The sequence below is a fragment of the Heterocephalus glaber genome, unplaced genomic scaffold (assembly GCF_053883595.1).
Source record: "Heterocephalus glaber isolate CG9 unplaced genomic scaffold, H.glaber_assembly_v1.0 deba00001760, whole genome shotgun sequence".
Taxonomy (NCBI): domain Eukaryota; kingdom Metazoa; phylum Chordata; class Mammalia; order Rodentia; family Bathyergidae; genus Heterocephalus; species Heterocephalus glaber.
Genome location: NW_028258457.1, coordinates 4,005,677 through 4,029,534, shown reverse-complemented (window position 1 = coordinate 4,029,534; position 23,858 = coordinate 4,005,677). Strand labels below are relative to the sequence as shown.

Here is a 23,858-nt window from a genome sequence, read left to right as displayed (position 1 = left end):
ATTTATGTGGGACCAGAGAGCACTAATTATGTCTGTTTAAGAGGAAGTTAACTTTAATGCCCCTGCCGCAGTCAGCCTGTGGTAGCGGCCAGGACACCATCGGCTACGGAGACCTGGCTCCCAGCCTCCCGGGAGTGCCGTTAGCCTCTCCCCACTGTGCCAAGAAAGGGCCCAGGGCTAGGCCGAGTGTGGTGGTGCAGCCTGTCATCCCAGTGCTCTGGGAGGCTGAGGCAGGAGGGTCACAAATTCAAACCTACTCTGGGCAACTTAGGAACTTAGCCAGAGCCTGAGTGGAGTGAGGGTTCCTTTTTCTCTTTTGTTTTGCAGGGCTGGGGACGGAATCCACGGCCTCATGCATGCTAGGCAAGTGATGGCCACTGAGCTACAGGCCCAGTCCTTTTGATTTTCAGACAGCATCTCACTGTGCTGCCCAGGCTAGACTCAAACTTCTAATCCTCCTGCCTTACCCTCCTGAGTAGCTGGGATGACAGGCATGCACTGGGTAGCATGAGTGCCAGCCAGAGGACAAACTAGGGACCCTCCCTCCTCTTCCCAACATTCTGTGGCTCCCCAGTGCCCTCCTAAGAGTCCAAGAGCCTTTGCTGGCCTCTGTCTGGCCCTACCTGACCCTCAACACCCAGCTGGAGGAGTCACTGAGTCTCTGTTTTCACACCCTGAGCTCGGCATAGACTGCCGGCTCCACTCCAACTCCTCCCCTGGCCCTGGGTCAGATCCCACCTTAACCCCCCCCCCCAGCTGGGGCTGGGAAGGTCTATGTCAGCTCTATCGACACCCAAGGGGATTTGCCAGCTTGCCCTGGCTGCAGATCAGGTGGGAGTGGCTTAGATACAGTGAGGGATGGGACTAAATTAATGCAATACATGAATGAACAGCTGGCATAATTCCCATGCAAGCAGGCAATTTTTCATGTGGTGCTGGGCATGGAGCCCAGGACTTGGCACTTGCTAGGCAGATGCTTACCAGTGAGCCACACCCCGAGCCCTTTTTATTTTATTGTGAGACAGGGTCTCACTAAGTTGCCCAGGTTGAGTTCAAATTTGTGATCCTCCTGCCTCAGCCTCCCAAGTAGTTGGGATGACAGGCATGTACCCTGTGCCAGGCTTGATGTTTGCTCTTGAATGTCCCTGTGGATGAATCTAACAGGCAGAGGCCACTGAACAGCTAAAGACAAGGCCACACTTTAGTCAAAATACCTCGTGGCCACCTGGCAGCCATTTTTGCCCCGGACAGGGGAGGAGTCAGGGACCCAGCGTCCAGAGGGGCTGGACTCGGTCCTCCTGTCCTCCTCAACCTCCCCTGGCCTCCAGGAAGCTCACCGCCAGGACAGGCCTCAGTTTCTCACCTCCCCAGCAAAGCGCTGTGGTCACCTGGCCTGCACGTGGTGACTTCAGGTTCCCCCCAAGACCTGGGTCTGAGCCCCGTCCATCCCTGCCTCCCCAGCCCTGCCACCAAGAAGCCTCCGCTCTCAGGCAACATCTTCATTACGAAGCCGAGTTGTTTAAATAAATGAATTAATATTGACGAACTATCAGTGGCCTAATAAATGATTAGTTAAGGCTCCCATACATCACACCGCGGGGCCACCGAGCCCTTAATTACTGCTGCCAAGGGCCAGCGGGCTGTGGCCACCACCCTGCACCCCTCAGGCCCCGAACCCCTTCCCTGCTGTCCAGTGCCCTCCCCAGTGTCTGGGGACGGGTGCCAGTTACCCCTGTGCCTCCCTGTGATCCCATCCCTGGCAGGCTCGGCCCCACCTGCCAAGTCTGTGGCCTCTCAGAGGCCACATCCAGCCTCCCCACCTCCACCCCCAGCATCACTCTCCTCCCGGGGGAGCCCAAGGAGCTGGTTAAAAACATGACTCCAAGCCAGGTGCAGTGGTGGCCCATGTCTGTGATCCCAGCATCCGGGAGGCTGAGCCAGGAGGGTCACAAGTTTGAGCCCTGCTTGGGGAACTTAGCTGCTTAGAAGACCCTATCTTACAACAAAAAATAAAAAGGGCTGGGGATGCAGCTCAGTGGTGAGCATTTCCCTAGTATATGTGAGGCTCTAGGTTCTGTCCTTAGCCCCCAAAGAAAAAGAAATAAAGGACTCTGTTCACATCCCTCACTCTGCAGCCTCCGTGGCTCCCCAGTGCACTCCAGAAAATGACCTCACCTCTCACCACAGCCCACATAGGCCACAGCCTCCTCCTGCCCCAGAGGTAATGCCATCTGCCTGACCTCGGTTTCCCTACAGTCTAGTGGGAGCCTGGGGCCCTCTTCTGGCTCCCCTGACCTATCCTTGCCTCAGTCTCCCCAGTATGAAGAGTATGAGGAGAGGCCCCATGGGCAGCAAGGTCCTGGCTGAGCCTGAGGGTCCAGAGCAGGTGATATTGTCCAGGGTGGGCCATCATCCAGACCACAGCACACAGCACGATGGCTGCCAACTGCTCTGGGAGCCTGGGGTGAAGACCTGGGTGCTCACAGAGCTCCCCATGTCCCTGTGGCCCTGAGGGGTGGCATCCCCATAGGGCTCTCAGTGACAGGGGCTGGGATACCAGGGACTCTAATGGCTCCTGAGAGATGGGAAGAGGACAGGGGAGATGGAGCAGGACAGGGTGGGGGACAGAGGGAAAGGGACTGAGAGAGAGGTGAGGGTTGGGGACAAAGGAGGGACCAACAGAGAACAGAGCCCGGGGGGAGGGGCACACATCTGGAATTTCAGCACCCAGGAGCCCGAGGGAGGAGGGTGGAGTTTGAGGCCAGCCTGGGCTACATGGCGAGACCCTGCCTCAAAACACTGAAAACAAAGAAATAAATGAATGTTGGAAATGACTGAAGGATAGAGGTCTGCGGGAAGATGAGGCCCAGAGGACTCAAGACTGGAAGGAATTCTAAGGTAAGCAGTATGGGTTTCATTTACTCCTGGTACCATCACTGCTACCTATGGTTGTTCGGTCAATCGACAAACATTGGTTGTGGGAGTACTTGGAACTGGACTATGCAGTGGGTGCACAAATCAGGCGAACCCGGGGCCCTTGCACCGAGCTCCATCCGCACCCAGGGATGTTGAGACAGGGTGTCCCTAAACCACTAAGTTGCCCAGGCTGGGCTTGAAGTTGCCATCATCCCGCCTCAGCCTCCCAGAGTGCTAGGATGAATGCACCCGCTGCACACTCTGGGCACACATTAGGCGCTCAATAAATGGGCAGATGAAGGGCCGGGGATTTAGCTCAGTGGCTCCACCTCCTGCCTCACAAGCACAAGGTACTGAGTTTGATCCCCGGTAGCAAAAAAAAAAGGACAGATGTGCGCATCTTGCTAGTTATGCTGCGGCCCCTCTGCGCCTCAGTTTCCCCACCCCCATCCTGGAAGCGCTGGTCCCGCTCCTCAGAGCTGCCCGCTCAAAGCCACAGCCCAGAATCTAATCGCGTTGCCAGGGCTGTGATCGATCCCATAGGAACGAGGCTCTTAAAGGGCCAGCAGCCCGCCACGCAGGGCCCCACCCCACCGCCCTGCGCCCGCGCTGTGCCTCCCAAAGGAGCAGCCCCCCTGCTCTGAGCCGTGGGTGCCCCGTCTGGATGCCAGCGGCAGACCTCCTCCAGGCACCGCCCACTGCCCAGATGGGGAAACTGAGGCCCAGAAGGAAAGAGAGCAGGTTTCACTCTTTGCGGCCCTCCTGGCTGCCCCCTGCCTGCCCAGATCCATTCAGCCCAGGACCCAGCACTGTCCCGTCCAGGCAGGGACCAAGAGACCAGACAGGCCCAGCACCTTTTCCAGAAACCACCTCCCTGCGTGCCTAGGAGGGGCCATCAAAAAGGGACCCCTGCTGCCCCCCGCCCCCCGCACTGGTGGTTGGAGAGGTGTGAGCTGCCCAGAGATGAAATGGTGGAATCTTCCAGAAGCAGCAAGGGTGGAATCTTCTAGAAGCACAATGGTGGCCTGGTCAGGAGATATAATGGTGGAATCTAGAAGCAGCGATGGTAAAATGTTTTAGAAGCTGAGTGATAGAACATTCTAGAAGCAGCCAAAGGTAGAATATTCTAGAAGCAGCCAATGGTAGAGTGTTCTAGAAGCAGCCAGTGGTAAGATGTTCTGGAAGTAGTAATAATGACTGCTAGTAGCTGTAATAATGGAATCTTCCAGAAGCACCAATGGCGGCCCACTCTGGAAATAGCCTGGTAGACTCTTCCAGTAGCAGCCATAGTGACTGCTGAGGAGCTATAATGATGGAATTTCCCAGAAGTAGCAACAGGAGCAGCTCAGGAGATATAATGATTTATGAGATATAAAGGTTCTAGAAGTAATTATGGTGGAGAGGAGCCACGGTGCTGGAATCTTCTAGAAGCAGTGATGGTGACTGCCCAGGAGCCACAGTGGTGGGTGTGTTGTTCCATAGTTTCTAGTGCCAGCCCTGTCCACCTCCTGCCTAGATGGCACAGGTGGTGACCTCCCCACTATGCCCAGCTCCCCACTATGACCTGGAGTGAGGGCCCCCTCCCTGCTGCCATGCATCCTTCTGGTCAGCAAAGCCACTGTCCCTGCATGGTGAGGGGCCAGGCCTGGACTCTGGGCCTCCAAACCAGAGAGGCCATGGCTGGGGACAAACCAAGGATTGGGGACAGTCACTAGCTCAGTGTGAGCCCAGTGCCCCTACTGTGGGTGTGGCTGACCTGTGACCTCACTGATCTGTGGGGACCCTGGCCAGCCCCACAGGACCCTCAGAACCCCTGCCTGACCCCACTTCCTTGTGGCCTTCAGGTCCAGGCTGGGGCGAGGAGAGATCATGAAGCTGGCACTGTTTTCCAGGAGAGGGCCCATGGGTCTGGGGGGCCAGGCCGGGGAGCAGAGGAGGGACAGAGGAGAGACAGAGGGAGAGAGGGAGAGCCTCAGAGGCCCTGGATGGCTTCTCAACTGTGCAGAGAGCCTGCCATCCCTAGAGGCCACTCATGGGCTCCTGTCTCCAGTCCCAGCTGGAACCAGACAGGACAGCCACCCACAATCACCCAGGAGGGCTGCAAGCTGGGGAGCCTCAGGTCCATTCACTTCCAGGAGATCAGAAAATGTGTCTCCGGAAGAGGGGCCAATGTCAGAAGGCCTTTCGGGATGAATAGGAGTTTGCCAGTTGCAGAATAAACAGTAAGGAGGAGGGAGGCTGCCCCTCAGCTAGCCCTAGAGTGGAGAGGAAGGCATGAGTGGGTATGAGGAAGGGAATCTACAGGCAGGGCTACGGAGTGGTGGTGATGCTGAGGGGCCTGAGGTCACCTTGTGCCCCTAGGAGGGCTTGTTGGGCGCGCACACATCAGTGTTCGTCACAGAACATGCAACGCGTGAGTGCGCCAGGACACACGCACGTGCGCGGGTCAACACCGCAGACCAAGCGTGAAAACATGCTCCTGCCAACGTGTGCATGCCCGTGTGCCCACAGAAGAGAGCCTCAGGCTTGTGCAGGTCCCACGAGGCGCGCAAGCAGGTGCATTGGCATTGCTCACACACAAGCAGCCCCACGCTCGCGCAAGCTCGGGTGCGCCCAAGCAGGGGCCTGAGCTGGACCTGAGGATGGGCAAGGTGCCTGAGCGCGCGTGGTCACCCTGCCCCACCGCGCCGCCCCAGGGCAGGTTTTTGGGCGCCGCGCGCCCCCTCGTGGACACTGGCCCCGCTGCAGCGCACTCTTGGAAGTGAGGGTTTCAGGGTGTCCCAGTCCCTGCCCCCGCCATCCCGGTCTTACAGTAGGCATCACCTAGACTAGGGCGACCATGAGACCGACCAGAAGCAACTCCAGGATCCTAGGGATCAAAAGGAGGACACCCCGGGGGTCACGTCCCACCCCCCGCCCCCATTTCCTCCCTCGAATTCGTCCTGCGTGTGCCCGGGTTTGGGGTAGTCAGATCCGTCACCCCTGACGGGAGCTTCCGGAGACCAGGGCATTCCTGAGCCCACCGCCCCCAGAGCACAGTAGGCTCAGTGGGGCGGGGGGCGGGGGGCGGACCCCCCCCAAGACCTGCGGCCGCGCCCCAAAGGAGCCACCAGATGGCACCATGAGCCCGGGTCCGCACCTCGGGGCTGTGTGAACCCCGCGGCCAGGGAACCCCGCATCCCATGCCGGCACATTGGGAGGGTGGGGTCTGGGGTGGACCTTATATAACCCCTGTGCCTCAGTTTCCCCAGCATCGCGGTGGGGCCGTGGACTGATTCGGGTGTCCCCCAGGCTGGGAGGAAGATGGAGAGTCTACCCGAGCCTAGGGAAGGCCCCAGGGATCAGGTGGCGATCACGGCCATGCAGAGGCCCTAAGTGGGCCCCATGGGGGGAGCAGAGCTGAAAGGCACCCCGAGGCCAGACTGCAGAGGCTGCCGAGGGGCCCCAGATTTCCATCCTGAACACCGCAGAGGAGAGGATGGTGGGTGGGGGATCTACGGGGGGACACGGAGTCCCAAGGTCTCAAAACAGACTCTGATCTCAAATTCTCATCCCCAAATCAATAGTGCAGAAACTCCTTCACCCCTAGGACCCTTAGGACCAGGGACCCCAGGACCCCAAGGAGTTCCTGTGCCCCCCTAAAGGCAGGCGGCCCTTGGGAGAAGCAGAGTCCTGAACCCTGAGTCTCCCCCTCCCCACAGTGTTTCCGGAGGTTCTGCACCTTTAAAACAATGCAGCAAAATTAGCAGCTGTGCCTTCATTAATATGCAAAAATGCAAATCAGGAGATGATTAAGCCCCCAGTATGTTTCCAGGTGATGGATTCTTGTTGTTTTTCTTTCTTTCGGTACTGGGGATAGAACTCAGGACCTTGTGCTCTCAAGGCAGGTGTGGCACCACTGAGCTAAATCCCTGGCCCAAGGTGATAGACTCTTGTCAGTGAGGTTTGAGAGGGTTGATGAGCTGGTGGGACACCAAGGACAGAGATCTAAGCACAAGGATCCTGGAAGCTGTCCTAATTCTCAGTTCCCCCACACCCCTGTCACCTGCCTTCCTCAGGGATGCAGGGGATCCAGGGTGCCTCCGGGCCTTTGCACGGGCCATGTCCCCAACCAGGACACCCTCAGCTCCAGGGCCCCTGAGCACTGGGCCTGACCCCGCGGCAGCTCAGAGACCTGAGTGGGGGCTGTCATGATCACCTCAACTCCACTGGCTGAGCCCCACAAGACAAAGAGCTCTGCCGTGGTCCCCAGAGAGCCACATCTGCGCAGCCTCGGCTGGCGAGCCCTGGAAATGCCTTAAAGACGGAAACTGAGGCTACTGCAGGGAGGGGGCTGCTCAGGGTCCTGCAGCCTCCAGAGTGACACTCAGGTTCCCCCAGGGTCAGGATTAGGGCAGGGACAAGGCTGGACACGCAGCCACGGAGGGTCCAGCCTAGAGCCTGATGGGAGGGGACTCGGAGGACAGAGAAAGAGAGAGGCAGAGAGACAGAGACAGCGAAGAGGCAGACAGAGACAGGGGCAGAGGTGGGGAGATGGAAGCAGAGAGAGACCGGGAGAGACGATCAGAGACAGAGGAGAGGGAGAGGTGGAGATGGGGGGCCCAGCCCTGCCCCCCATCTGGCCTAGCCCAGCCGCCAGCTGCCGAGTCCCCTCCCCCCCCCTCCAGCTCGGAGCCCCAGCTGCTGCTGCCACACACACAGCCCTCCTAGGCCCCACCAGCTGCCCCCAGACCCCGCGGCGCCCCAGCATAGGAAATGCCTTCCCCACTGGCTTTCAGGGCCTCACTATGGGACCTTGGGCCTCCGAGCCCCAGGTTCCTCACCCGTGAAGTGGGGGACCCTCAACAGCTGGCCACCCACTGTGTGTCCTTGGCCTGGGCTGCCACAGGAGGCAAGCAATGAGTTGCTTCGCATGATGCTGCTTGGGGGAGGGGTGTACAGAGTAACAGCAAGAGCTGTGCTGGCAGAAGAGCAGGCTGTGCAAAGGCTCTGGGGTCAGAACAAGAGCCCAGTGCCCAAGGAGCAGAGGGAGAGGAGGAGGAAAGGGCTGCAGGAGACCAGGCCACAGAGGACAGGGCCATCCCTGGGGACTGGGCACTCAGCACAGCATTGTGCCACCACTTCGCCCTCACTCTGGATTCTCCCTCTCCCCGTCCCATTAACCTGGCACTGGCCATGGGTATCTATGCCCAAGCCAAGTCAAACCACAAGTGGGTGGGTGACTTGCTTGTTTTTCTGTGAACATCCTGCAGAATTTATAAGAAGGACCTCAAGCCAGGTGAGGTGAGGCACGCTTGTCACCCCAGCACTCTGGGAGGCTAAGACAGAAGGATCTCAAGTTTGAGCCCAACCTGGGCAACTTAGCAAGACCCTATCACAAAATAAAACATAAAAAGGGCGGAGGAGGCAGCTCAATGCAAAGGCCCTGGGTTCTATCCTCAGTACTGGAAAAAAAGAAAAAGGAAAAGAGAGGCCACAGCCAGGCTGGGGCCTTTGTTATGTGCAGCCACAGGGGATAGTGGCCGGGTATCCCCACCCTGCAGCCTTTGACAGGAAGGAGCTGGAGACCAAGAGTCAGAGGGTGTCCCCAAGGAGGGCTGTGACCCGGTCCCTCCCCAGCAGCAGTGGGGCTGTCCCTGCACTCAGGGAAGTGGCCGCCCCTCCTCGCTCCCAGACACCTGCTGGGGACCCAAGGCCCCAGGGTCCAAGACCTCCGAGGGCCGCCTACCCTGCCACTTCCCCAAGCTGAGGCTTTGCCATCCCAGGCTTCTTCCGCTATATGTAAGACAAAAGTCACAAATGATGGTGTAGAAGCCATGTGCAGGGGCTCACACCTGTCACACTAGCTACACAGGAGGCTGAGGCCGGAGAATCACAGGTTCAGACCCAGCCTAGGCAACTTTGTGAGTTACCAAGGCCCTGTCTCAAAAAATAAGAAGTTTGATGCCCGGTACCAAAAGAAAAAAAAAAAATAAGAAGAGCTGGGGAGGGAGCTCAGTGTGAAGCCCCTGGGTTCAATCCCCAGTACCGGAAAAAAGGGAGGAGGAAAGAGAGAGAGAGAAAGAAAGAAAAGTCAAGGTAAAAATGCTACCTACCCTGTTTGCCCATTGTGTGTTGTATACTGGTATCAAATTATAACACTGTAACCCATAAATATGTACAATTATTACGTGCCAATTAAAAAAATAGTTTACAATTGCAACTGTTTCAGTACAAAACCCAGCATACTCCAGCCTAGAATCATTATAAAGTCATCATTTTTATAGGCTTTGTTTTTCTTCTGGTTTTATTTATTTACTTATTTGTTTGGTGCTGGGGATGGAACCCAGGCCCTCTTACATGCTAGGCAAGTGCTCACCACTGGGCTCCGTCCCAGCCCTTTTTGTTGTTTGTTTTTTTAAGACAGAATCTCACTGTGGCCTCAAAATCAAGACCCTCCTGCCTCAGCCTTCTGTGTCCTGGAATTACAAGAGTGCACCACCACACCCAGCTCATTGCAGTCCTTTTTGTATTTTATTCTGAGACAGGATCTCAGTGAGTTGCTCAAGTTGGGCTTAAATTTAGGATCTTCCTGCCTCGGCCTCTCAAGAGTGCTGGGACTATAGGTATTATATGTGCCACTATGCCTGGCCCCTCCTCCTGAGTTTGAAAGAGGTTAAAATGTTTTTGTGAGCCCCTAAAAGTCTACACGGCCAGGGCCTGCTGTATCTGGGAGGATAGATGGGCTTTGACACTGCTTGTACCCTCTTGGCAGAGAGAAATTGGCTCTGATCTTAATGGTGGATTCCCTCTACAGTGCTCTTCCTTCTCAGCCTTCTGGGGCCTCCCCAGGTCACCAGGGGTTCCCCCACCCAGGACCCCGGATGGGTGGGAGCCTGCCCCACGAGGGAACTGAAGTGTGCTGCTATTGGGGGGGGGTCACCCTCAGAAACTTACCCACCATCCTGAGGCTCTGTCCATTGATGAGTTGAAAAACTAAACTTCATTATTATTGTTATCATTTGTGGGGTATTTATTTATTTTGTTTTATTTTTGTGGTACTGGGGATGGAACTCAGGACTTTGTGCTTGGGAGGCAGGTGTGGCTCCACTGAGCTAAATCCCCAGCCCCTATTTATTTTGGAGACAGGGTCTCACTGTGTAGCTCAGGTTGGCCTTGAACTCACAGCAATCCTCCTGCCTCAGCCTCCTGAGTGCTGGGATGACAAGCCTGAGCCACCACATGCAGCTTTATTATTTTTTGCTGTACTGTGGATTGCGGACTAGCCAAGCACTTACCACTGAGCTACATCCCCAGCCCTAAACTTTAATTGTAAAATGTACTGAAATAGGGCCGGGGATGTACTTCAGTGGTGGTGTGCCTGGCTTGCAAGTGCAAGGTCCTGAGTTCAATCTTTGGGGGGGGGGAGAAAATGTATATATATATATATATATATATATACTGAAATAGACAAAAAGAAAATAAACTCCAACATTAAGTCCCAGCTAATCCCATTTCTTAAATAAAAATATAAAGTAAGAACTGAAAGTCCCTCCACACCCCCAAAGCAACCACTAACCCCTTGGGGCAGTTCCTCCTGTGCTTTTTTGATACAAGCTTTTGCCCTTTACAGAAACTACCCCCAAGATGGTGTTGTGGGTCCCTAACTTATCATTTTGCCCAAACAGTCCACCTCGGTGTCGCCCTTGCTTGGGATACATGGGAAAATGGCACCTGCTGGGCAGGCAGTGGTAGCGTTCCCTGCGTGGCTGTGTGACAGTCCTGTTTTCCAAGACACTCTGGTTGGTCCCAGGTATTTGCTTCTACAAATCACATTCTAATGAACATTCTTTCTTTCCCCCACTATGTAGCCCAGGGTGACTCGAATTCACAGGAATCCTCCCACCTCAGCCTCCTAAGTGCTGGGATTCCAGGTGTGTACCACCAAACCTGGCTAATTGCTCACTTTTTATTTTTTGGTACCAAGGATTGAATTTAGGACCTTGCATTTGCCAGGCAGGCACCTACATCCCCAGCCCTCTTTTTTTTTTTTTTTTTTTTTAAATTGCTCGTTTCTTTTCTTTCTTTTTTTTTTTTTTTGGTACCGGGGATTGAACTCGGGACCTTGCACTTGCAAGCTAGGTGCCAGAACCACTGAGCTAAATCCCCTGCCCAATTCACAAGTTTTGAATGTGTGTGTGATCACATTCAAAGGCATTCCTTTAAACCAGGCATGGTGGCGCATGCCTGTAATCCCAGGGTTTGGGAGCCTGAGGCAGGAGGATCAAGGTGAATTCGAGTCCAGTCTGAGCTATATAGGGAGACCCTGGCTCAAAAAACAAAAACAAAAAAAGCATTCCTTTCTTCATAATTCTGATTTTTCCATCCCTGAAGAGGGCAAGAAGATGACAGGCAGGGCTGGGGGCCAGGTTTGCTGAGCCTGTTCGGCTCTGGAAAACGGGGTGTTCGGCTGAGAGCTGACACTTCCTCCACTTGATTGAGGTCAGGGCTGAGTCCGGAGGCCTGGGACCGGAGAGCTGGCGGTACCCAGAGAGGACCAGGGCCACCTCCCTCCCCGGGCTGGGGATGACCTATTTGTGTAACGTGTTTATTTTCCCTGCACACACCCAGCAGGGGCAGCCACTGCTAGCACTCACCAGAGGCTACGGAGCCTCCAGACTCAGCGGGGCCAACTGTGATCTGACTCCATGGGCTGGCTGGAGGTGCCACGCATAAAATCTCATGCAGGACCAGGCACAGTGCCAGAGGACTTGCCCCTTTTGTAAAATGGGCACCAACACCCACTTAGAGCCAGGCACAAGGGCACGTGCCTGTCATCCCAGCACTCTGGGAGGCTGAGGCAGGAGGATCTAAAGTTCAAGCTCAGCCTGGGTGACTCAGGGACTTGGTGAGATCTCTTCTCAAATAAGAAATAAAAAGGGGGCCGGGGATTTAGCTCAGTGGTTTGACGCCTGCTGCGCAAGCGCAATAACCCGAGTTCGATCCCTGGTACCAAAAAAAAAAGAAAGAAAGAAATAAAAAGGGCTGGGGATGTAGCTCAGTGCAAAGACCTTGGGTTCAGACTCCAGTACCATAAACACAAAAACAAAAACAAGAAAACACTCACTCACAGACCAGGCAGGTGTGGTCCTGCTTCTTCAGCCATGAGGCTGGGAGCCTCTGTACCTCAGTTTCCCCATGTGCAAAGTAACTTCCATGCCAGTCTGTGTTCCCAGGGCTGATGACACATAGGCAAAGTGACTTGAGTGCCCCTTGTGAGACCCAGCAACAAGGGCCACAGAGGGGCAGCCCTGGTCCAAAGTCACACAGGCAAGGCCCAGTGGGGCACGGCTCCCAGGCCCTGCTGCCTGCAGGACCCACACCTTTTGGCCCAAATCTGTCCCCAAGGGCCTTTGTCCCTCCTACCCTCTGATCTGCCCTCCAGCCCTTCCATGGGGGCCCCTTAATCCCCCCACCACCGGAGATTGAACTCAGGACCTTGTGCTTGCAAGGCAGGTTCAGCACCACTAAGCTAAATCCCTGGCTCTCTTAACCTTTTTTGTTGTTGTTTTGGTTTGATTTTTTTGAGACAGGATCTCGCTATGCAGCCCAGGCTGTCCTGGAACTCACATTGATCCCCCTGCCTTAGCCTCCCAAGTGCTGGGATCACATGAGTGCTCTGCAGCCAAATCCAGCTTCCCAGGGGAACTCTGAACGTTGGAGCATCTGTTCTGCAAGACATCGGGGTCCCTGCCCTCAGGGGTCCCCTCCTCTACTGCCAGAGTCCCAAGTACTACAAGACAAACATCAAGGGGCAGTGGAACTGGAGTGGGAGGCTCGGTCTGGCCTGGGGGCTGGGACCTTTCCTGGACAGACAAACGGCGAGCAAGGACAGCAAGGTAAACGCTGTCCCCCGGGGGAGGGAACTGGGCCAGCAGCCAGCAGCTGGTGGCAGAGGCCCCAGGGCAGCAGTGAGCAACAGGTCACCATGTCCAGGGTGGCAGAGCTGCCTCTGGGGTGGGGACATCGGCTGGTGTCACCCAGGGCCCTCAGGGTGTTCCCCACCTCCCCTCTTGGCTGAGACCAGATTCCTGCTCTTCCTGAAGTGACATCTTCACAATCCCTGTGCCCCTGGCTCCCTGTGTGTGCCCTGAGCACAGCCCTTACATTGCAGGTCTGTGTCCTGCTGTCCCCGGTTTCAGTCGCCTTAGCCAGCGGAGATGCCCACTTTCCATCTGGGTTCCCTTCTGTCATTGCTGCTCCCAGGTGCCTCACCCTGCAGCCAGTCACCAGCAGAGACTTTGTCCTCCACCTCTCCAATCCTATTCTCCCATGAGCCCTTCTCCCCTCCAGTCCCTGGGACCCCTGAGTAAAACCCAAATCCTCAGCACAGTAAGGCAGCCTTCAATGACTTGTGGCTTCGGGGCCTTTGCATCACAAGGCCAGGCGCCTGGACACCTGCTCCCTCTTCTGGGAGCCACAGAAGGCCTCAAAAAGAAAGGAGGGTGATGAGCACATGGCCTGGCCTTAGGCGAGGGAATGCTGGAATCTGAGCCTCAGTTTCCCTATCTGAACAATGGATGACTTCCACTGTCCCCTGGACAAAGCTCAAGGGAGCTGGAGAAGCCGGGCATGGTGGCACACCCCTGTGATCCCAGCACTTGGGAGGCTGAGGAAGGAAGATTGCTGCAAATTCAAGACCAACCTGGGCTACATAGTGAGTTCAACACCAGCCTAGACCACACAGCAAGACCCAGCCTCAAAAAGCAGAACAAAACAAATCAAGGGAGTCAGAGGCCCTTGGGGAAGAAAGGGGACCCCCTCCATTGTGCTCCACGGGGACTAGAACAAGCGCACCTTTGCCACCGTGGTCAGAGGTCAGCCTGGCAGCCTTCGTGGATGGGTGTGGGGGTGGCGGGAATCCAGGTGCCCCCCCGCCCCGTAACTGGTACCTGGCTGGGGAGGCACCCGTTTACACAGGCCATCCCGGAATGTGGCGGGACAGGCCCCAGGTCCCTGAGTCAGGACCCAAGGGCGTCAGGCCAGGAGGGGAGGGCCGTCCTCTGCAGCTGGCATCGGCCTGGCCCTGTGGTGCGGTGCGGAGGGGGTGGGCATGGCAACACAACAATCCTCACCCCCACTGCCCAGTCCAGCCTTCAGTGACCCCACAAGTCTACCTCAAAGCCATCCTTCCCCTTTCCCTCCCCATGTAGCAGCCCTAGGGCTCTTTGCACAACACAAACCAGGGGACATCCCCTCCCTTCCTCGAATCCCCACCATGGCTCCCTGGTGCCCTCAGCATAAAGACCTGCACCTCCTCTCACAGTGGGAGGGTGGAGGTTGCCTCTCCTGACACCTGGAGAGACTCCTGCCTGCCTCCCAGGCCCTGTGAACCCCAGGATATGTCTGGGATGGAGGGTAGGGGTCAAATCATCAGGGGGGTCCCCTTTTTCTGTTTTCGTAGGACTGGGGATTAAACCCAGGGTCATCGCACTGAGCTCCAGCCCCAGCCTTTTCTTTTTCTTTCTTAAATTTTGAAATGGGATCTGGCTAAGCTCCCAGGTTGTCCAGGCTGAGCTTGAACTATTTTTTTTTTTTTTTTTTTTTGGCACTGGGGATGAAACTCAGGACCATGAACTTTCGAGGCAGGAGCTGGAACCACTGTGCTAAACCCCCGGCCCTGAGCTTGAACTTGTGATCCTCCAGCCTCAGCCTTCTAGAGTGCTGGGATGACAGGCATGGGCCACTGTGCCCAGCTTCCCTCCTCTATTACACTTGTACCTGGGAGCGTCAATAAGTCAGGATCAATTGCTGAAGACTGTGACCAGCCCATGGGAACACCCACTGTCCTTGGCCTTTGTCCATTGTCCTTTTTTTTCATTCTTGGGATGGACCCAGGGCCTCACGCACACCAGACAAGCCCAGTACCATTGCCCAACCACCTGACACCTGCCATGACCAGTGTCTCCTCCTCCTGCTCCGGGAGGATTGTAACAAACCCCCTGCCACCCCACATCTCGGGGGAATCCCAGACCGAAACCAACTCCTTCTAGAAGCCGGGGAAATCAATGAGTGTGTAAATCCCAGCCCCCAGCTACAGGGTGATCGTGGGGCACCTAGGCATCTTGGCACTGGGTCCCCTTCCACAGGAGTCCACATGGAGTGAGAAGCCTGCAGGAGCCAGCCATGGTAATGCACGCCTCTCCTCCCAGTACTCTGGGAGGCTGAGGCAGGAGGATTGAAAGTTTGAGCTCAGCCTGGACAACTTGAGGGCTTAGCCAGACCCTGTCTCAAAATTAAAAAGGGCTAGGTCTGGAGCTCAGTGTGAAGGCCCTGGGTTCAATGTCCGGAAACACCCCCGGACACACACACACACACAAACACACACACGAAATAAAAAATAAAAGAAGACCCTGCTGTGCGGCAGCCCCCACCCTGCAGGCCTAAGATCCTGAATGGTGGAATGATCTCAGGGTACCTGCCAGCCACACCCCTTCTCTCTCTTGCCTGGGCTTCTGAACAGGAGAGAGAAGCAGGTGGAGTGTGTGTGAGGGGGTTGTTCACAACTCAGGAGACCTCAAAGGGACCGGCTTTGGAGATAAAGGAAAGGGAAGTCATAAACCCAATGCCAGCCCCTGCCTGAACAAACCTGGCTGGGTCCCTCCTGGGTCGCTTCACCAAGCTGCTGCCCCTTTCTCCTGCCCTGTCTCCACATCCCACTTCCTGTTGTTCACCAGAAATGGGCTCTAGCACCGGGCCTCAAGGAGAGCACACAGTAGGTGTGGCAGGAATGAGTGAAGGCCAGGGCCACAGGTAGAGAGGCTCTGGGCCCCGGAGAACAAAGGCTGCAGTCAGGCAGGCGCAGGCGGCTGCTGTGGGCCACTCTCCAGGGGCGCTGGCACCAGCCGCTGGCACCCTGTCTCCCCGCCAGGGCCCTGTGGGGTGTGCCCCGGGCACAGGGCTGGGCAGAGGTGGTGGTGAGTGGGGGCCCTTGGGCTGTTCCGCCCAGCCGGTGACTCAGCCCTGAGCTGGCCCTCCCCCGGGAGGACAGTGGGGACTTGTGGGTTCCGGGAGGGCTTTCTGGCAGGTTCCAGGCCCAGCCAAGGTGAAGCAGGCCCCGAGGCCAGGGCAGAGAAGACCTTGGAGCCTCAGTCTGGTCTGCATTTTGGAGTCCAGTGCTTGGGTACCAGCACCTGAGGGCCAGGGCAGGTCTGCAAAGAGCCCCATGTGGGACCCATGGAGGCAGGGGCCCTGGAGCACCGCACTTGCCTTGGAAGACAGGGACTGGACAGGTCAGGGTCACCAGGGTCCCAGTGCCCAGCACACACCCTGCTACGCTGTTGGCACTCAATAATGGACCCCTAGAAGACAATTTCTTCCCTTCTCTGGGTACAAGTAAAGGGGACCCTAGCTGGGTGTGGTGGTACACGCCGGTCATCTCAGCACTTGGGAGGCTGAGGCAGGAGGATGGCTGAGAGTGGGCTATATAGTGAGTTCAAGGTCAGGCTGGACTACATAATGAGACCCTGTGTCAAAAACAAACCAACAAATAAAATACAAAGGGCATCCTAGGAACACTGGCCCAGACTCTGTGGCTCAGACCCAGGCATGGTGGGCTTGGGTTGGGCTGGGCTCTAGTTGCTTAGTGCTGGAGTCTCCAGCGGCCTCAACTCTGCCCTGGGGTGGGGACAGCCAGCGCTGCCAGGCACCCTCAGAAGGGCTGGGGACTGGGGGTGTGGGGTGGGACCGGAGCTGCTCTGGGGACCCTTGGTCCAGAGACCCAGCTGGACCAGAGGGACACCAGGGGACACAGGTGCTAGGGAAACAGCGTGGCACCTGATGTCTGCTGTGGCTGCACCCTCTAATTTTCCCAATGGGGGAACTGACGCCCAGAAAGTGGCAAGGACCTGCTGAAGGTCTCAAGTTGGGAGGGATTCAAGACTGGCACCTGAACAGCCCAAATCCGGGGCCCGGTCCCCAGATGCCCCTGGATGTGGGGGGCTTTCTGGGCCAGAGTGATCCAAATTGAGGGTGAGCCCAGCTTGGTTGTAGAAGGGGCTAGCAGTTTAATTAGGAGCCCTCTGTGCCCCGCCTCCACCCCAGCACCCCAGTTGCTTGCTTTCTTTTCTTTTTGTATTGGGTATCGAATCCAAGGCCTTCACACTGAGCTACATCCCAAGCCCTTTTTAAAAATTTTGACACAGGATCTCACTAAGTCACTAAATTGCTCTCTAGGATCAGACACGTGGTCTTCCAGCCTCGGCCTCCCAGAGTGCCGAGATTACAGGCGTGTGCGCTTGCACCCGAGGTAGCCCCGCTTCCTGGACTCAGAGCAGCTGGAGGTTCCGACAGGGTGGGAAAAGCGGTCTAGGCAGAGGGCACAGCAGAGGCAAAGGCCTCAGGAGTGGGAATCAGCCTGGCAAAATTCTGGAACAGGTTATGAGGGGAGCTGGGCGTGGTGGCAGACATCTGTGATCCGAGCACTTGGGAGGCTGAGGCAGGAGAAGTGCAGCGAATTCGAATCCAGCCTGAACCATATAGCGAGACCTACTCAATAAATATAAATAAATAAAATAAATGGGAAGGGAGCATGATTTCTCTGGTGGACCTCACAAGCCTTGGCACCTTCATATTCTCATTTATTATTCGTCTGATTCTGTGGGATTTCTGGTTCTGAAAGGCGAGAGAGCTCCTTGGCGTGAGGGGAACGTTTGTCCAAAATGGACAGAGACCACTGAGAATCAGAAAGCCCCCGCCTGGTCTTGGTTCTGTCCAAACCCAGGTCCAAATTCCATTGCACAACGGAGGAAACGGAGAATCAGACAGGGAAAGGCTCGCAGGCTCAAAAGGCTCTCTGACTCCGAAACGAGTCAGTCTCAATTTCTCCGCCAGTGAAATGGGTCTAATGTCGCCTCCTGGCCTTGAACACCCGTTAACAACACATGGGAGGGCTGGCCCTAGAAACTTAGATACAACCAAACGGGCAAGGCCGCTTCGGCGGCCACGCCAACCTGAGAATAAAACCCCAACACCTACTCCACCGCTTCTCGCGGCCTCTTGCTCCGAGGGTCCCGCCTCCGACATGGGGGGGGAAAATGGAGTGGAGCGGCGCCGCATCACGAATGGCTGGAAACCCCGCCAATCAGGTTTCCGAGTCCTCTTATTGGTCATTGCCTCTCTCACTTATATTTCAATAGCATGCTCCTTCCCGCCTGCGTCATGGACGCTGCGCTCAGTGTGTGTTCACCTCCGCGTAGAAACACAGTCCCTGCCTCTTTCCCGTTCTTTCATCGATAGATCTTCACTTAGTGCACCCACCCCTACGCTCTCAGCGCCTCTGAGATGCAAGATACTCCTGCAGGTGCTCGGGAGTCCGAGGCGTGAGGCTGGAGTACGACGCACTCGGGACCGCGCGGACGTGGCGGAGGGATCCTCAATGCGCGTCCGGGACGGGCACGGAGGGAGGAGCCTGGTAGGGGCGGGGCGTGTGCGGGGCGGGGCCGATGCGGGCTGCGCGGGGCGGGGGGCGGAACATGTCTCCCGCCGCAGGAAGATGAGGCAGCGGCGGCGGCCGCGGGCGTAGCGGGCCGGAGCCGAGCCGGACCCGTCGCGGGCGGCGGGCACCGCGGGGAACCGCAAGCCGCTGCCCCAGCGCCCCGGCCGGCCGCATTAAGAGTGGACGACGCGGCGGCGGCGGGGAAGGGGGGGCTGGGCCACGCGCGCCGCCGCCGCCCACGCGCGACCCTCGGGGACCCGGCCGCGACGCCCCTTTGTCCGGGGGGGGGCCCGTTCATGCCGCCGCCTCCCGCGTGCCGCGTGCCGGGCCGCGCCAAGCAGGTAACGCGCAGGGCCGGGGCGCGCGGCGTCGGGGTGGGGGCCGCGCCCGGGGACCCCCGCGCTTTGTGTAAAGTTGACCCCGGGCCCGCGAGGAGGAGCCGGGGCGGGCGGGCGCGGGGCGCGGGGCGCGGGCGGCATTGTTCTCCCAACTTTGCGCGCCGGAGGGGGGCGCCGACGTGGAGGGGCCCGCGCGCCCCCCGCCGCTCGCACTCGGGAAACTTTGCGCGGCGCGGGGGGCGCAAGAGAGGTCTTCCAACTTTTGCAGCGGGGGGTGGGATCCCTAGCTCCAGCGCGGGAGGGGGTTGTCCCCGGGGCGCCCCCTCCCCAGGGAGGGGCCCGGCCGGGACTAGAGTTTGGAGCCGGAGCGAGGAGGGAGGAGAGGCCTTTTGTCTACGCGGGGAAGGCGCCGCCGCGCGCTCCGCAGGCGCGGAGTGCAGGGCCGGGCCGGGGGGACCCGCGGGGACCCGGGGCGGGGTCATCTGCTCCGCGTGAATGCGGGGAGCGGCGGCGTGGGGTCGAGGACACCGCGGGGCGCGGCGAACTTCAAAGGGCTCCCGGGACGCACCGGCTGCTGGGGAACGAGGGGGGGGTCCCCCGATAAAAGACATTTAAGGCTGCGCCCCCTAAAGTGGTTTCAACCCTTACTCAAGCCTGTTCCTAGCTCCCCCAAAGTTCTTATGATACCCCAGAAGTCTTTAGCGTCCCCTCCACAAGCCTGTTTTAACCCTCCCCAACTCAGCCTGAAAATCGGTTTCAGCTACCCCGCAAAAAAGTGCAGTTTCGTACAACTGAAAAAAAAAGTCAGTTTCACACGCTCTCTGAAAAGGAAAAAAAGAAAAAAAAGTAGTAGGGCAGGAGGGGGAGTTGCACCAGGGCTTCTGTTTCACACCCCGGTGTCTGAGTTGGCAACAGGGGTTCCTACGCTTTTGAAGTTGGGGCTCCCTCGCTCTCAGATCCCCTTCCCCTCCCCCAGCCGCTGCGGTTTCTCGGGCCGCCCCCGCCTGGGGAAGCCTGGGAAAAGTTTTTCGGGAGGGAGGCCTAGCTCCTAGTCCTTTCCTGGGGTGGGCTAATGCTGGGCAGGTGGCTTTGCCCCATCCCAGCTCTAGGATGGAGCGTCCCCGCCCCGACCTCCAAGGGAACCCCTGGACCCCCACTTCTCCCAGGGGTGGGAGGAGGCGAGGGATGTTTTTCAAAGTTGTATAAAAATAATTCCCGGATACATTGTGGCAATAAAACAACCTCGCTTTTTTCCTTTTCTGAATTCAGTTGGGCTTTTTGGGGGTGGGCAGGAGGAGGATGGGAGGAGTGGAGGACAGCTTTTCGTGGGGAGAGGGTGCAGGCGGGGCCTCTTCCCTCCCAATTAAGCCCTCCTTTCTGGAAAGGGGCCTTCGCAACTCTTGGATCTGTGAATTTCTTCGGCTTAGGATTTGGGGGTCAGGGGAGTGCTGTGACAGCTGTTGGGGGTCTGCCACATTTCCCTTGGGGCAAGGCCTGGGCCAGCCCTCCCCTGGAGGACCAGTGACTGGTAGGTGTCAGGGACTGAGATTGTGAGCGTCCTGCTTCCAGTTTAAGAAGTGGATCCCAACTCTGGTGGTCGAAGGGGGAGTTGACATTTGTATTCTCCCATTGTTCAGGCTCCCTGTGGGCTCGGGAAGGGGCTCCAGAGAGAATCCCAGCTTCCCTGTGTCCTCCCAGGGCCCCACTTTTCCCAGACCTTTAGCCTCCCTACTCCTCCTTGTCGGCTGGAGCCACAGTTACTCAAATTTCTTTTCTCCTCTCCGTGCTTTTTTGTGTGTGTCTGTCTGCTCCTGCTTCTCCCTGGGTCTGCTCTGTCCCTGTCACCACGCAGGGCTGTTTCTAGGCCTGGGGGGACCCACCCTGGTTCCTGCCAAAGGATGAGCCAGCCCCAGAGGATGGCACCAGTGGGCACCGACAAGGAGCTGAGTGACCTTCTGGACTTCAGCATGGTGAGCCCAGCCCCCCTTCACCCCCACCTCAGCCTGGCCCCCACACTTGGCCCACCCCTCCCCTCCACAGTTCTCTGCAGGATCTTTTGTTTTTAATTTTTAATACTGGGCATCAAACCCAGGGATGTCACATTCAACTGCATCCCTAGTCCTTTTTTATTTTTTATTTTGAGACAAGGTCTCAGTAAATTGCTTGGGCTGGGCTGAAATTTGGATCCTCCTGCCTCAGCCTCCCAGAGTGCTAGGATGACTGGAATGTGCCATCACACCCAGATCTTCTACTCTTTATTTTGCAGTGTGTGCATTCTAGGAAACTGTTCACCACTGTGCTACATCCCCCAGCCTGATGAGCAAGTTTTTAAGGGAAAAGTGATGTCGGCCAAAAGCACCCTGTAGGGGTATCAGGTCCTTAGCTTTTGGAATTGGAGGTCTCCGGGTGGGGCTGGGGGAGTCTGGGTATTTCCATGGCAGTTTTTGCTCAGAATGGTTATAGCCTGCAATTTTACAAATGGGCAAACTGAGGCCCAAGAGAGGAGAGGCTGCCTGCAACTTATCCATGGTGTCTGGGCCTGGAGAATACTCCACCCTGAGGCCCTGGTTGGCTGTGTGAGCAGACGGTGACCTTGGGACTCTGATCTGGAGAATGAGCACAGTCAGGGTCCCCAGCTCCATTGTAGGTGGAAAGAGAAGGCGGGAGTCCTGGTTTGAGCTGACCCACGTTGGGGACCCTTGGTGAGGAGCCAACACATCCCACCCCCTGTAGGCAGAGGATGCAGGAATAATAAGGGTAGTCCCATCTGTCACATGCGATGGCTGCGTGGACTTAGTCACTAGGAGCTCATGCAAGTGAGGGGGCCCTAGAATAGGGGGACATGGCAAGCCCAGGGGCATCGGGCTGCCCTGTCCCGCAACAGCCCATTTCCAGTCATGGACGTGGATGCTCTGCATGCCGGCCCCTGGGGTCACACAGCTCCAATGAACCTGGGGAGGCTGAGAAACTGGAGCACCCATGGGTGCCGGGAAGCGGGGCCCATTGTGGATGCTCCCAGAGCCCTCAGTTTACCTGCTTGTGCAGTGGGGCTCCTTTCGGCTGTCAGAAGGGGTGGTCAGCATTTCCTTGAAAAACCCAAGAATGGTGGTTTTTCCTGCTGACTCGGATGGGAACGATACCTTAGATCCCAGTCCACGCACCCTGGTATGCATCACTGGCCTCTGAAAGGGCCCAGGGCACTTCCAGTCTGAAGGGCACCCTCCCCAGTGTGAGGCACTCAGACCGAAACCCCGCCAGCCACCCTGTGGAAAAACATGGCTGGGCCGGCACTGAGCGGCCACGCTCCGGAAGGGCCACACTGGTATTTTTGAAGCCCTGTTTTATTTTTGCCTCCCCGGCTGAGTAACCAGGGGCACTGGTCGGGTGTTTTTTTGTTAAACTGACAGGTCACAGTCTGTTGGGCTGGAACAGAGCAGCTTGGGGGGGAGAGTTCAGCCTGCAGCCTCCACCATCTCTCCCTCTCCTGCCCAGAGGGTCCCCTGGCTTCCCAGGGCCTAGGTCAGAATTGGTGGCTTGCTATACCAAGGGGAAACTGAGGCCAGCCCTTCCCTGTGACGCCTCTCCAGTGTTACAAGAAGAGACCTTCCTGGTCAAGTCAGGGCCAGAGGCACCCCCCCCCCCCCATTCTGTTCAGGTTCCTGCCTGCCTACCCTTCTGCCACCTGCCCCAGGAACAGTGGCCTGAGTTGCTTCTTGGAATCAGGCATTTTGGGCTGAGACAAAATGGGAGAGGAACCACTGATGGTAAACCAGGTTCACATGAAGTAGGAAAAGTAAGACTGTCAAAGTCAACCCAAGGGAGAGCCAGGCGTGGGGGCACACACCTGTAATCCTAGCATTTGGGAGATCGAGGCAGGAGGCTCACTGTGAGTTTAAGGCCAGTCTGGACTACATAGTGAGACCCTGTCTCAAAAACCAAACAAAAATAATGCAAAGGAGAAAGGTCACAATGAAGTCTCCTCAGTATCTTGACCTCGACCTGAGCTTCCATGGTTAAAAGGGAGAGCAGAAGCCAGGTGGGGTGGTGCATACCTGTCATTCCAGCACTCTGGGAGGCTGAAGCAAGAAGATTGCAAGTTTTACCCTAGCCTGGGCAATTTAGCAAGACCTTGTCTCAAAATAAAAAATAAAAAGAGCTGAGGATGGAGCTCAGTGCGAAGGCCTTGAGTTCCATCCCCACTGCTGCCAAATAAGAGGAATAGAGATGTTAGGGACCGGCTAGCACTGGGCTGGCAGCTGAGTGACACCCTCCATGGGTCTAGGGTGGTTCCTGTGCCCCTGCTGTTGGCACCTAGCACCCCTAGGCAGATGTTGCTCGAGGCCTGTTTGTGGTTTCACAATGTCCCACACTGCCAAAGCTTTTGAGTCCCATTTAGCAGAAGAGGAAACAGAGGCTCTGAGAGGTGTTGTGTCAGGGTGGGCTCAGTTGATCCTAGGGTCTGCAGGGCTCACAGGACACAGCTCAGTGACCCCCCCCTCCCCTGCCGCCAGGTCCGTGTAGCTTCTGCCACCGTGGAGGATTCACAGAGAAGTGGGCTGTGTCTGCTTCCTCAAGGAGTGTGGCGGCCTCAGGCCAGCATCTTCCCCAAAGCTAGCCTCAGTATCCCCAGTGGGAGAGCCTCCCTTCTCAGAGAGCAGGGCCTGGGGAGGCTGGGACAGTTCCCAGTTGATGAATGAGCACCATGGGGTCTGCAAGAGGGGACCCCCAAAAAGAACCTGGCTGCAGCCTTAATCCCTCAGTGTGGGCTCTTGCCACTTCTGGAGAGGAAGTGGGAAGCTTCCCACTTCCTGGGACCCCTGAATCCTGGATATGGATGCTGGCCCTGTTATTTCTGGCTAGCCTGGGGAAGGCCCTGGGGACAGTGGGCCTGCCCTGGCACAGATTCCAGCCTGGTGGCCCCTGGAGCCCTGAGCAGAGTGAACCTCTCAAACCCATCCCTGGGGCAGGGCAGGGACAGGTTTGTTTTTTCTGTGGCAAAAGGGTTTGTTGATGTTGGGACTTTCCGGTTAATGCTCCTCTAAGCTGTTTAATCTTTAGGGACTTAGCGCCCTAGGGATGGGTGAGGGAGAGGGAGGGGGCAGGTGGCGGGTAACAGGCCCACACCCTCA

The 23,858-nt window shown here is 57.1% G+C and overlaps 1 protein-coding gene across 13 annotated transcripts in view; it reads left to right on the top strand.

The window, feature by feature from the left end:
- Window positions 1-18,413: 18,413 nt before the first annotated feature.
- The window catches only part of Tcf3 (transcription factor 3), a 29,593-nt gene continuing 24,148 nt past the window's right edge, over window positions 18,414-23,858 (top strand). For 5 of the 13 annotated variants that reach the window (XM_087201639.1, XM_021244875.2, XM_013065946.3 and 2 more), the window contains exons 1-2: window positions 18,417-18,732; window positions 20,582-20,699. In XM_087201639.1, the coding sequence (XP_087057765.1) occupies window positions 20,628-20,699 (72 nt within the window). In that variant the 5' untranslated portion in view covers window positions 18,417-18,732; window positions 20,582-20,627. Of the gene's footprint in view, window positions 18,733-20,581; window positions 20,700-23,858 lie in introns of all 13 variants that reach the window. The other 8 variants (XM_087201643.1, XM_087201642.1, XM_087201640.1 and 5 more) reach the window with 4 other exon arrangements.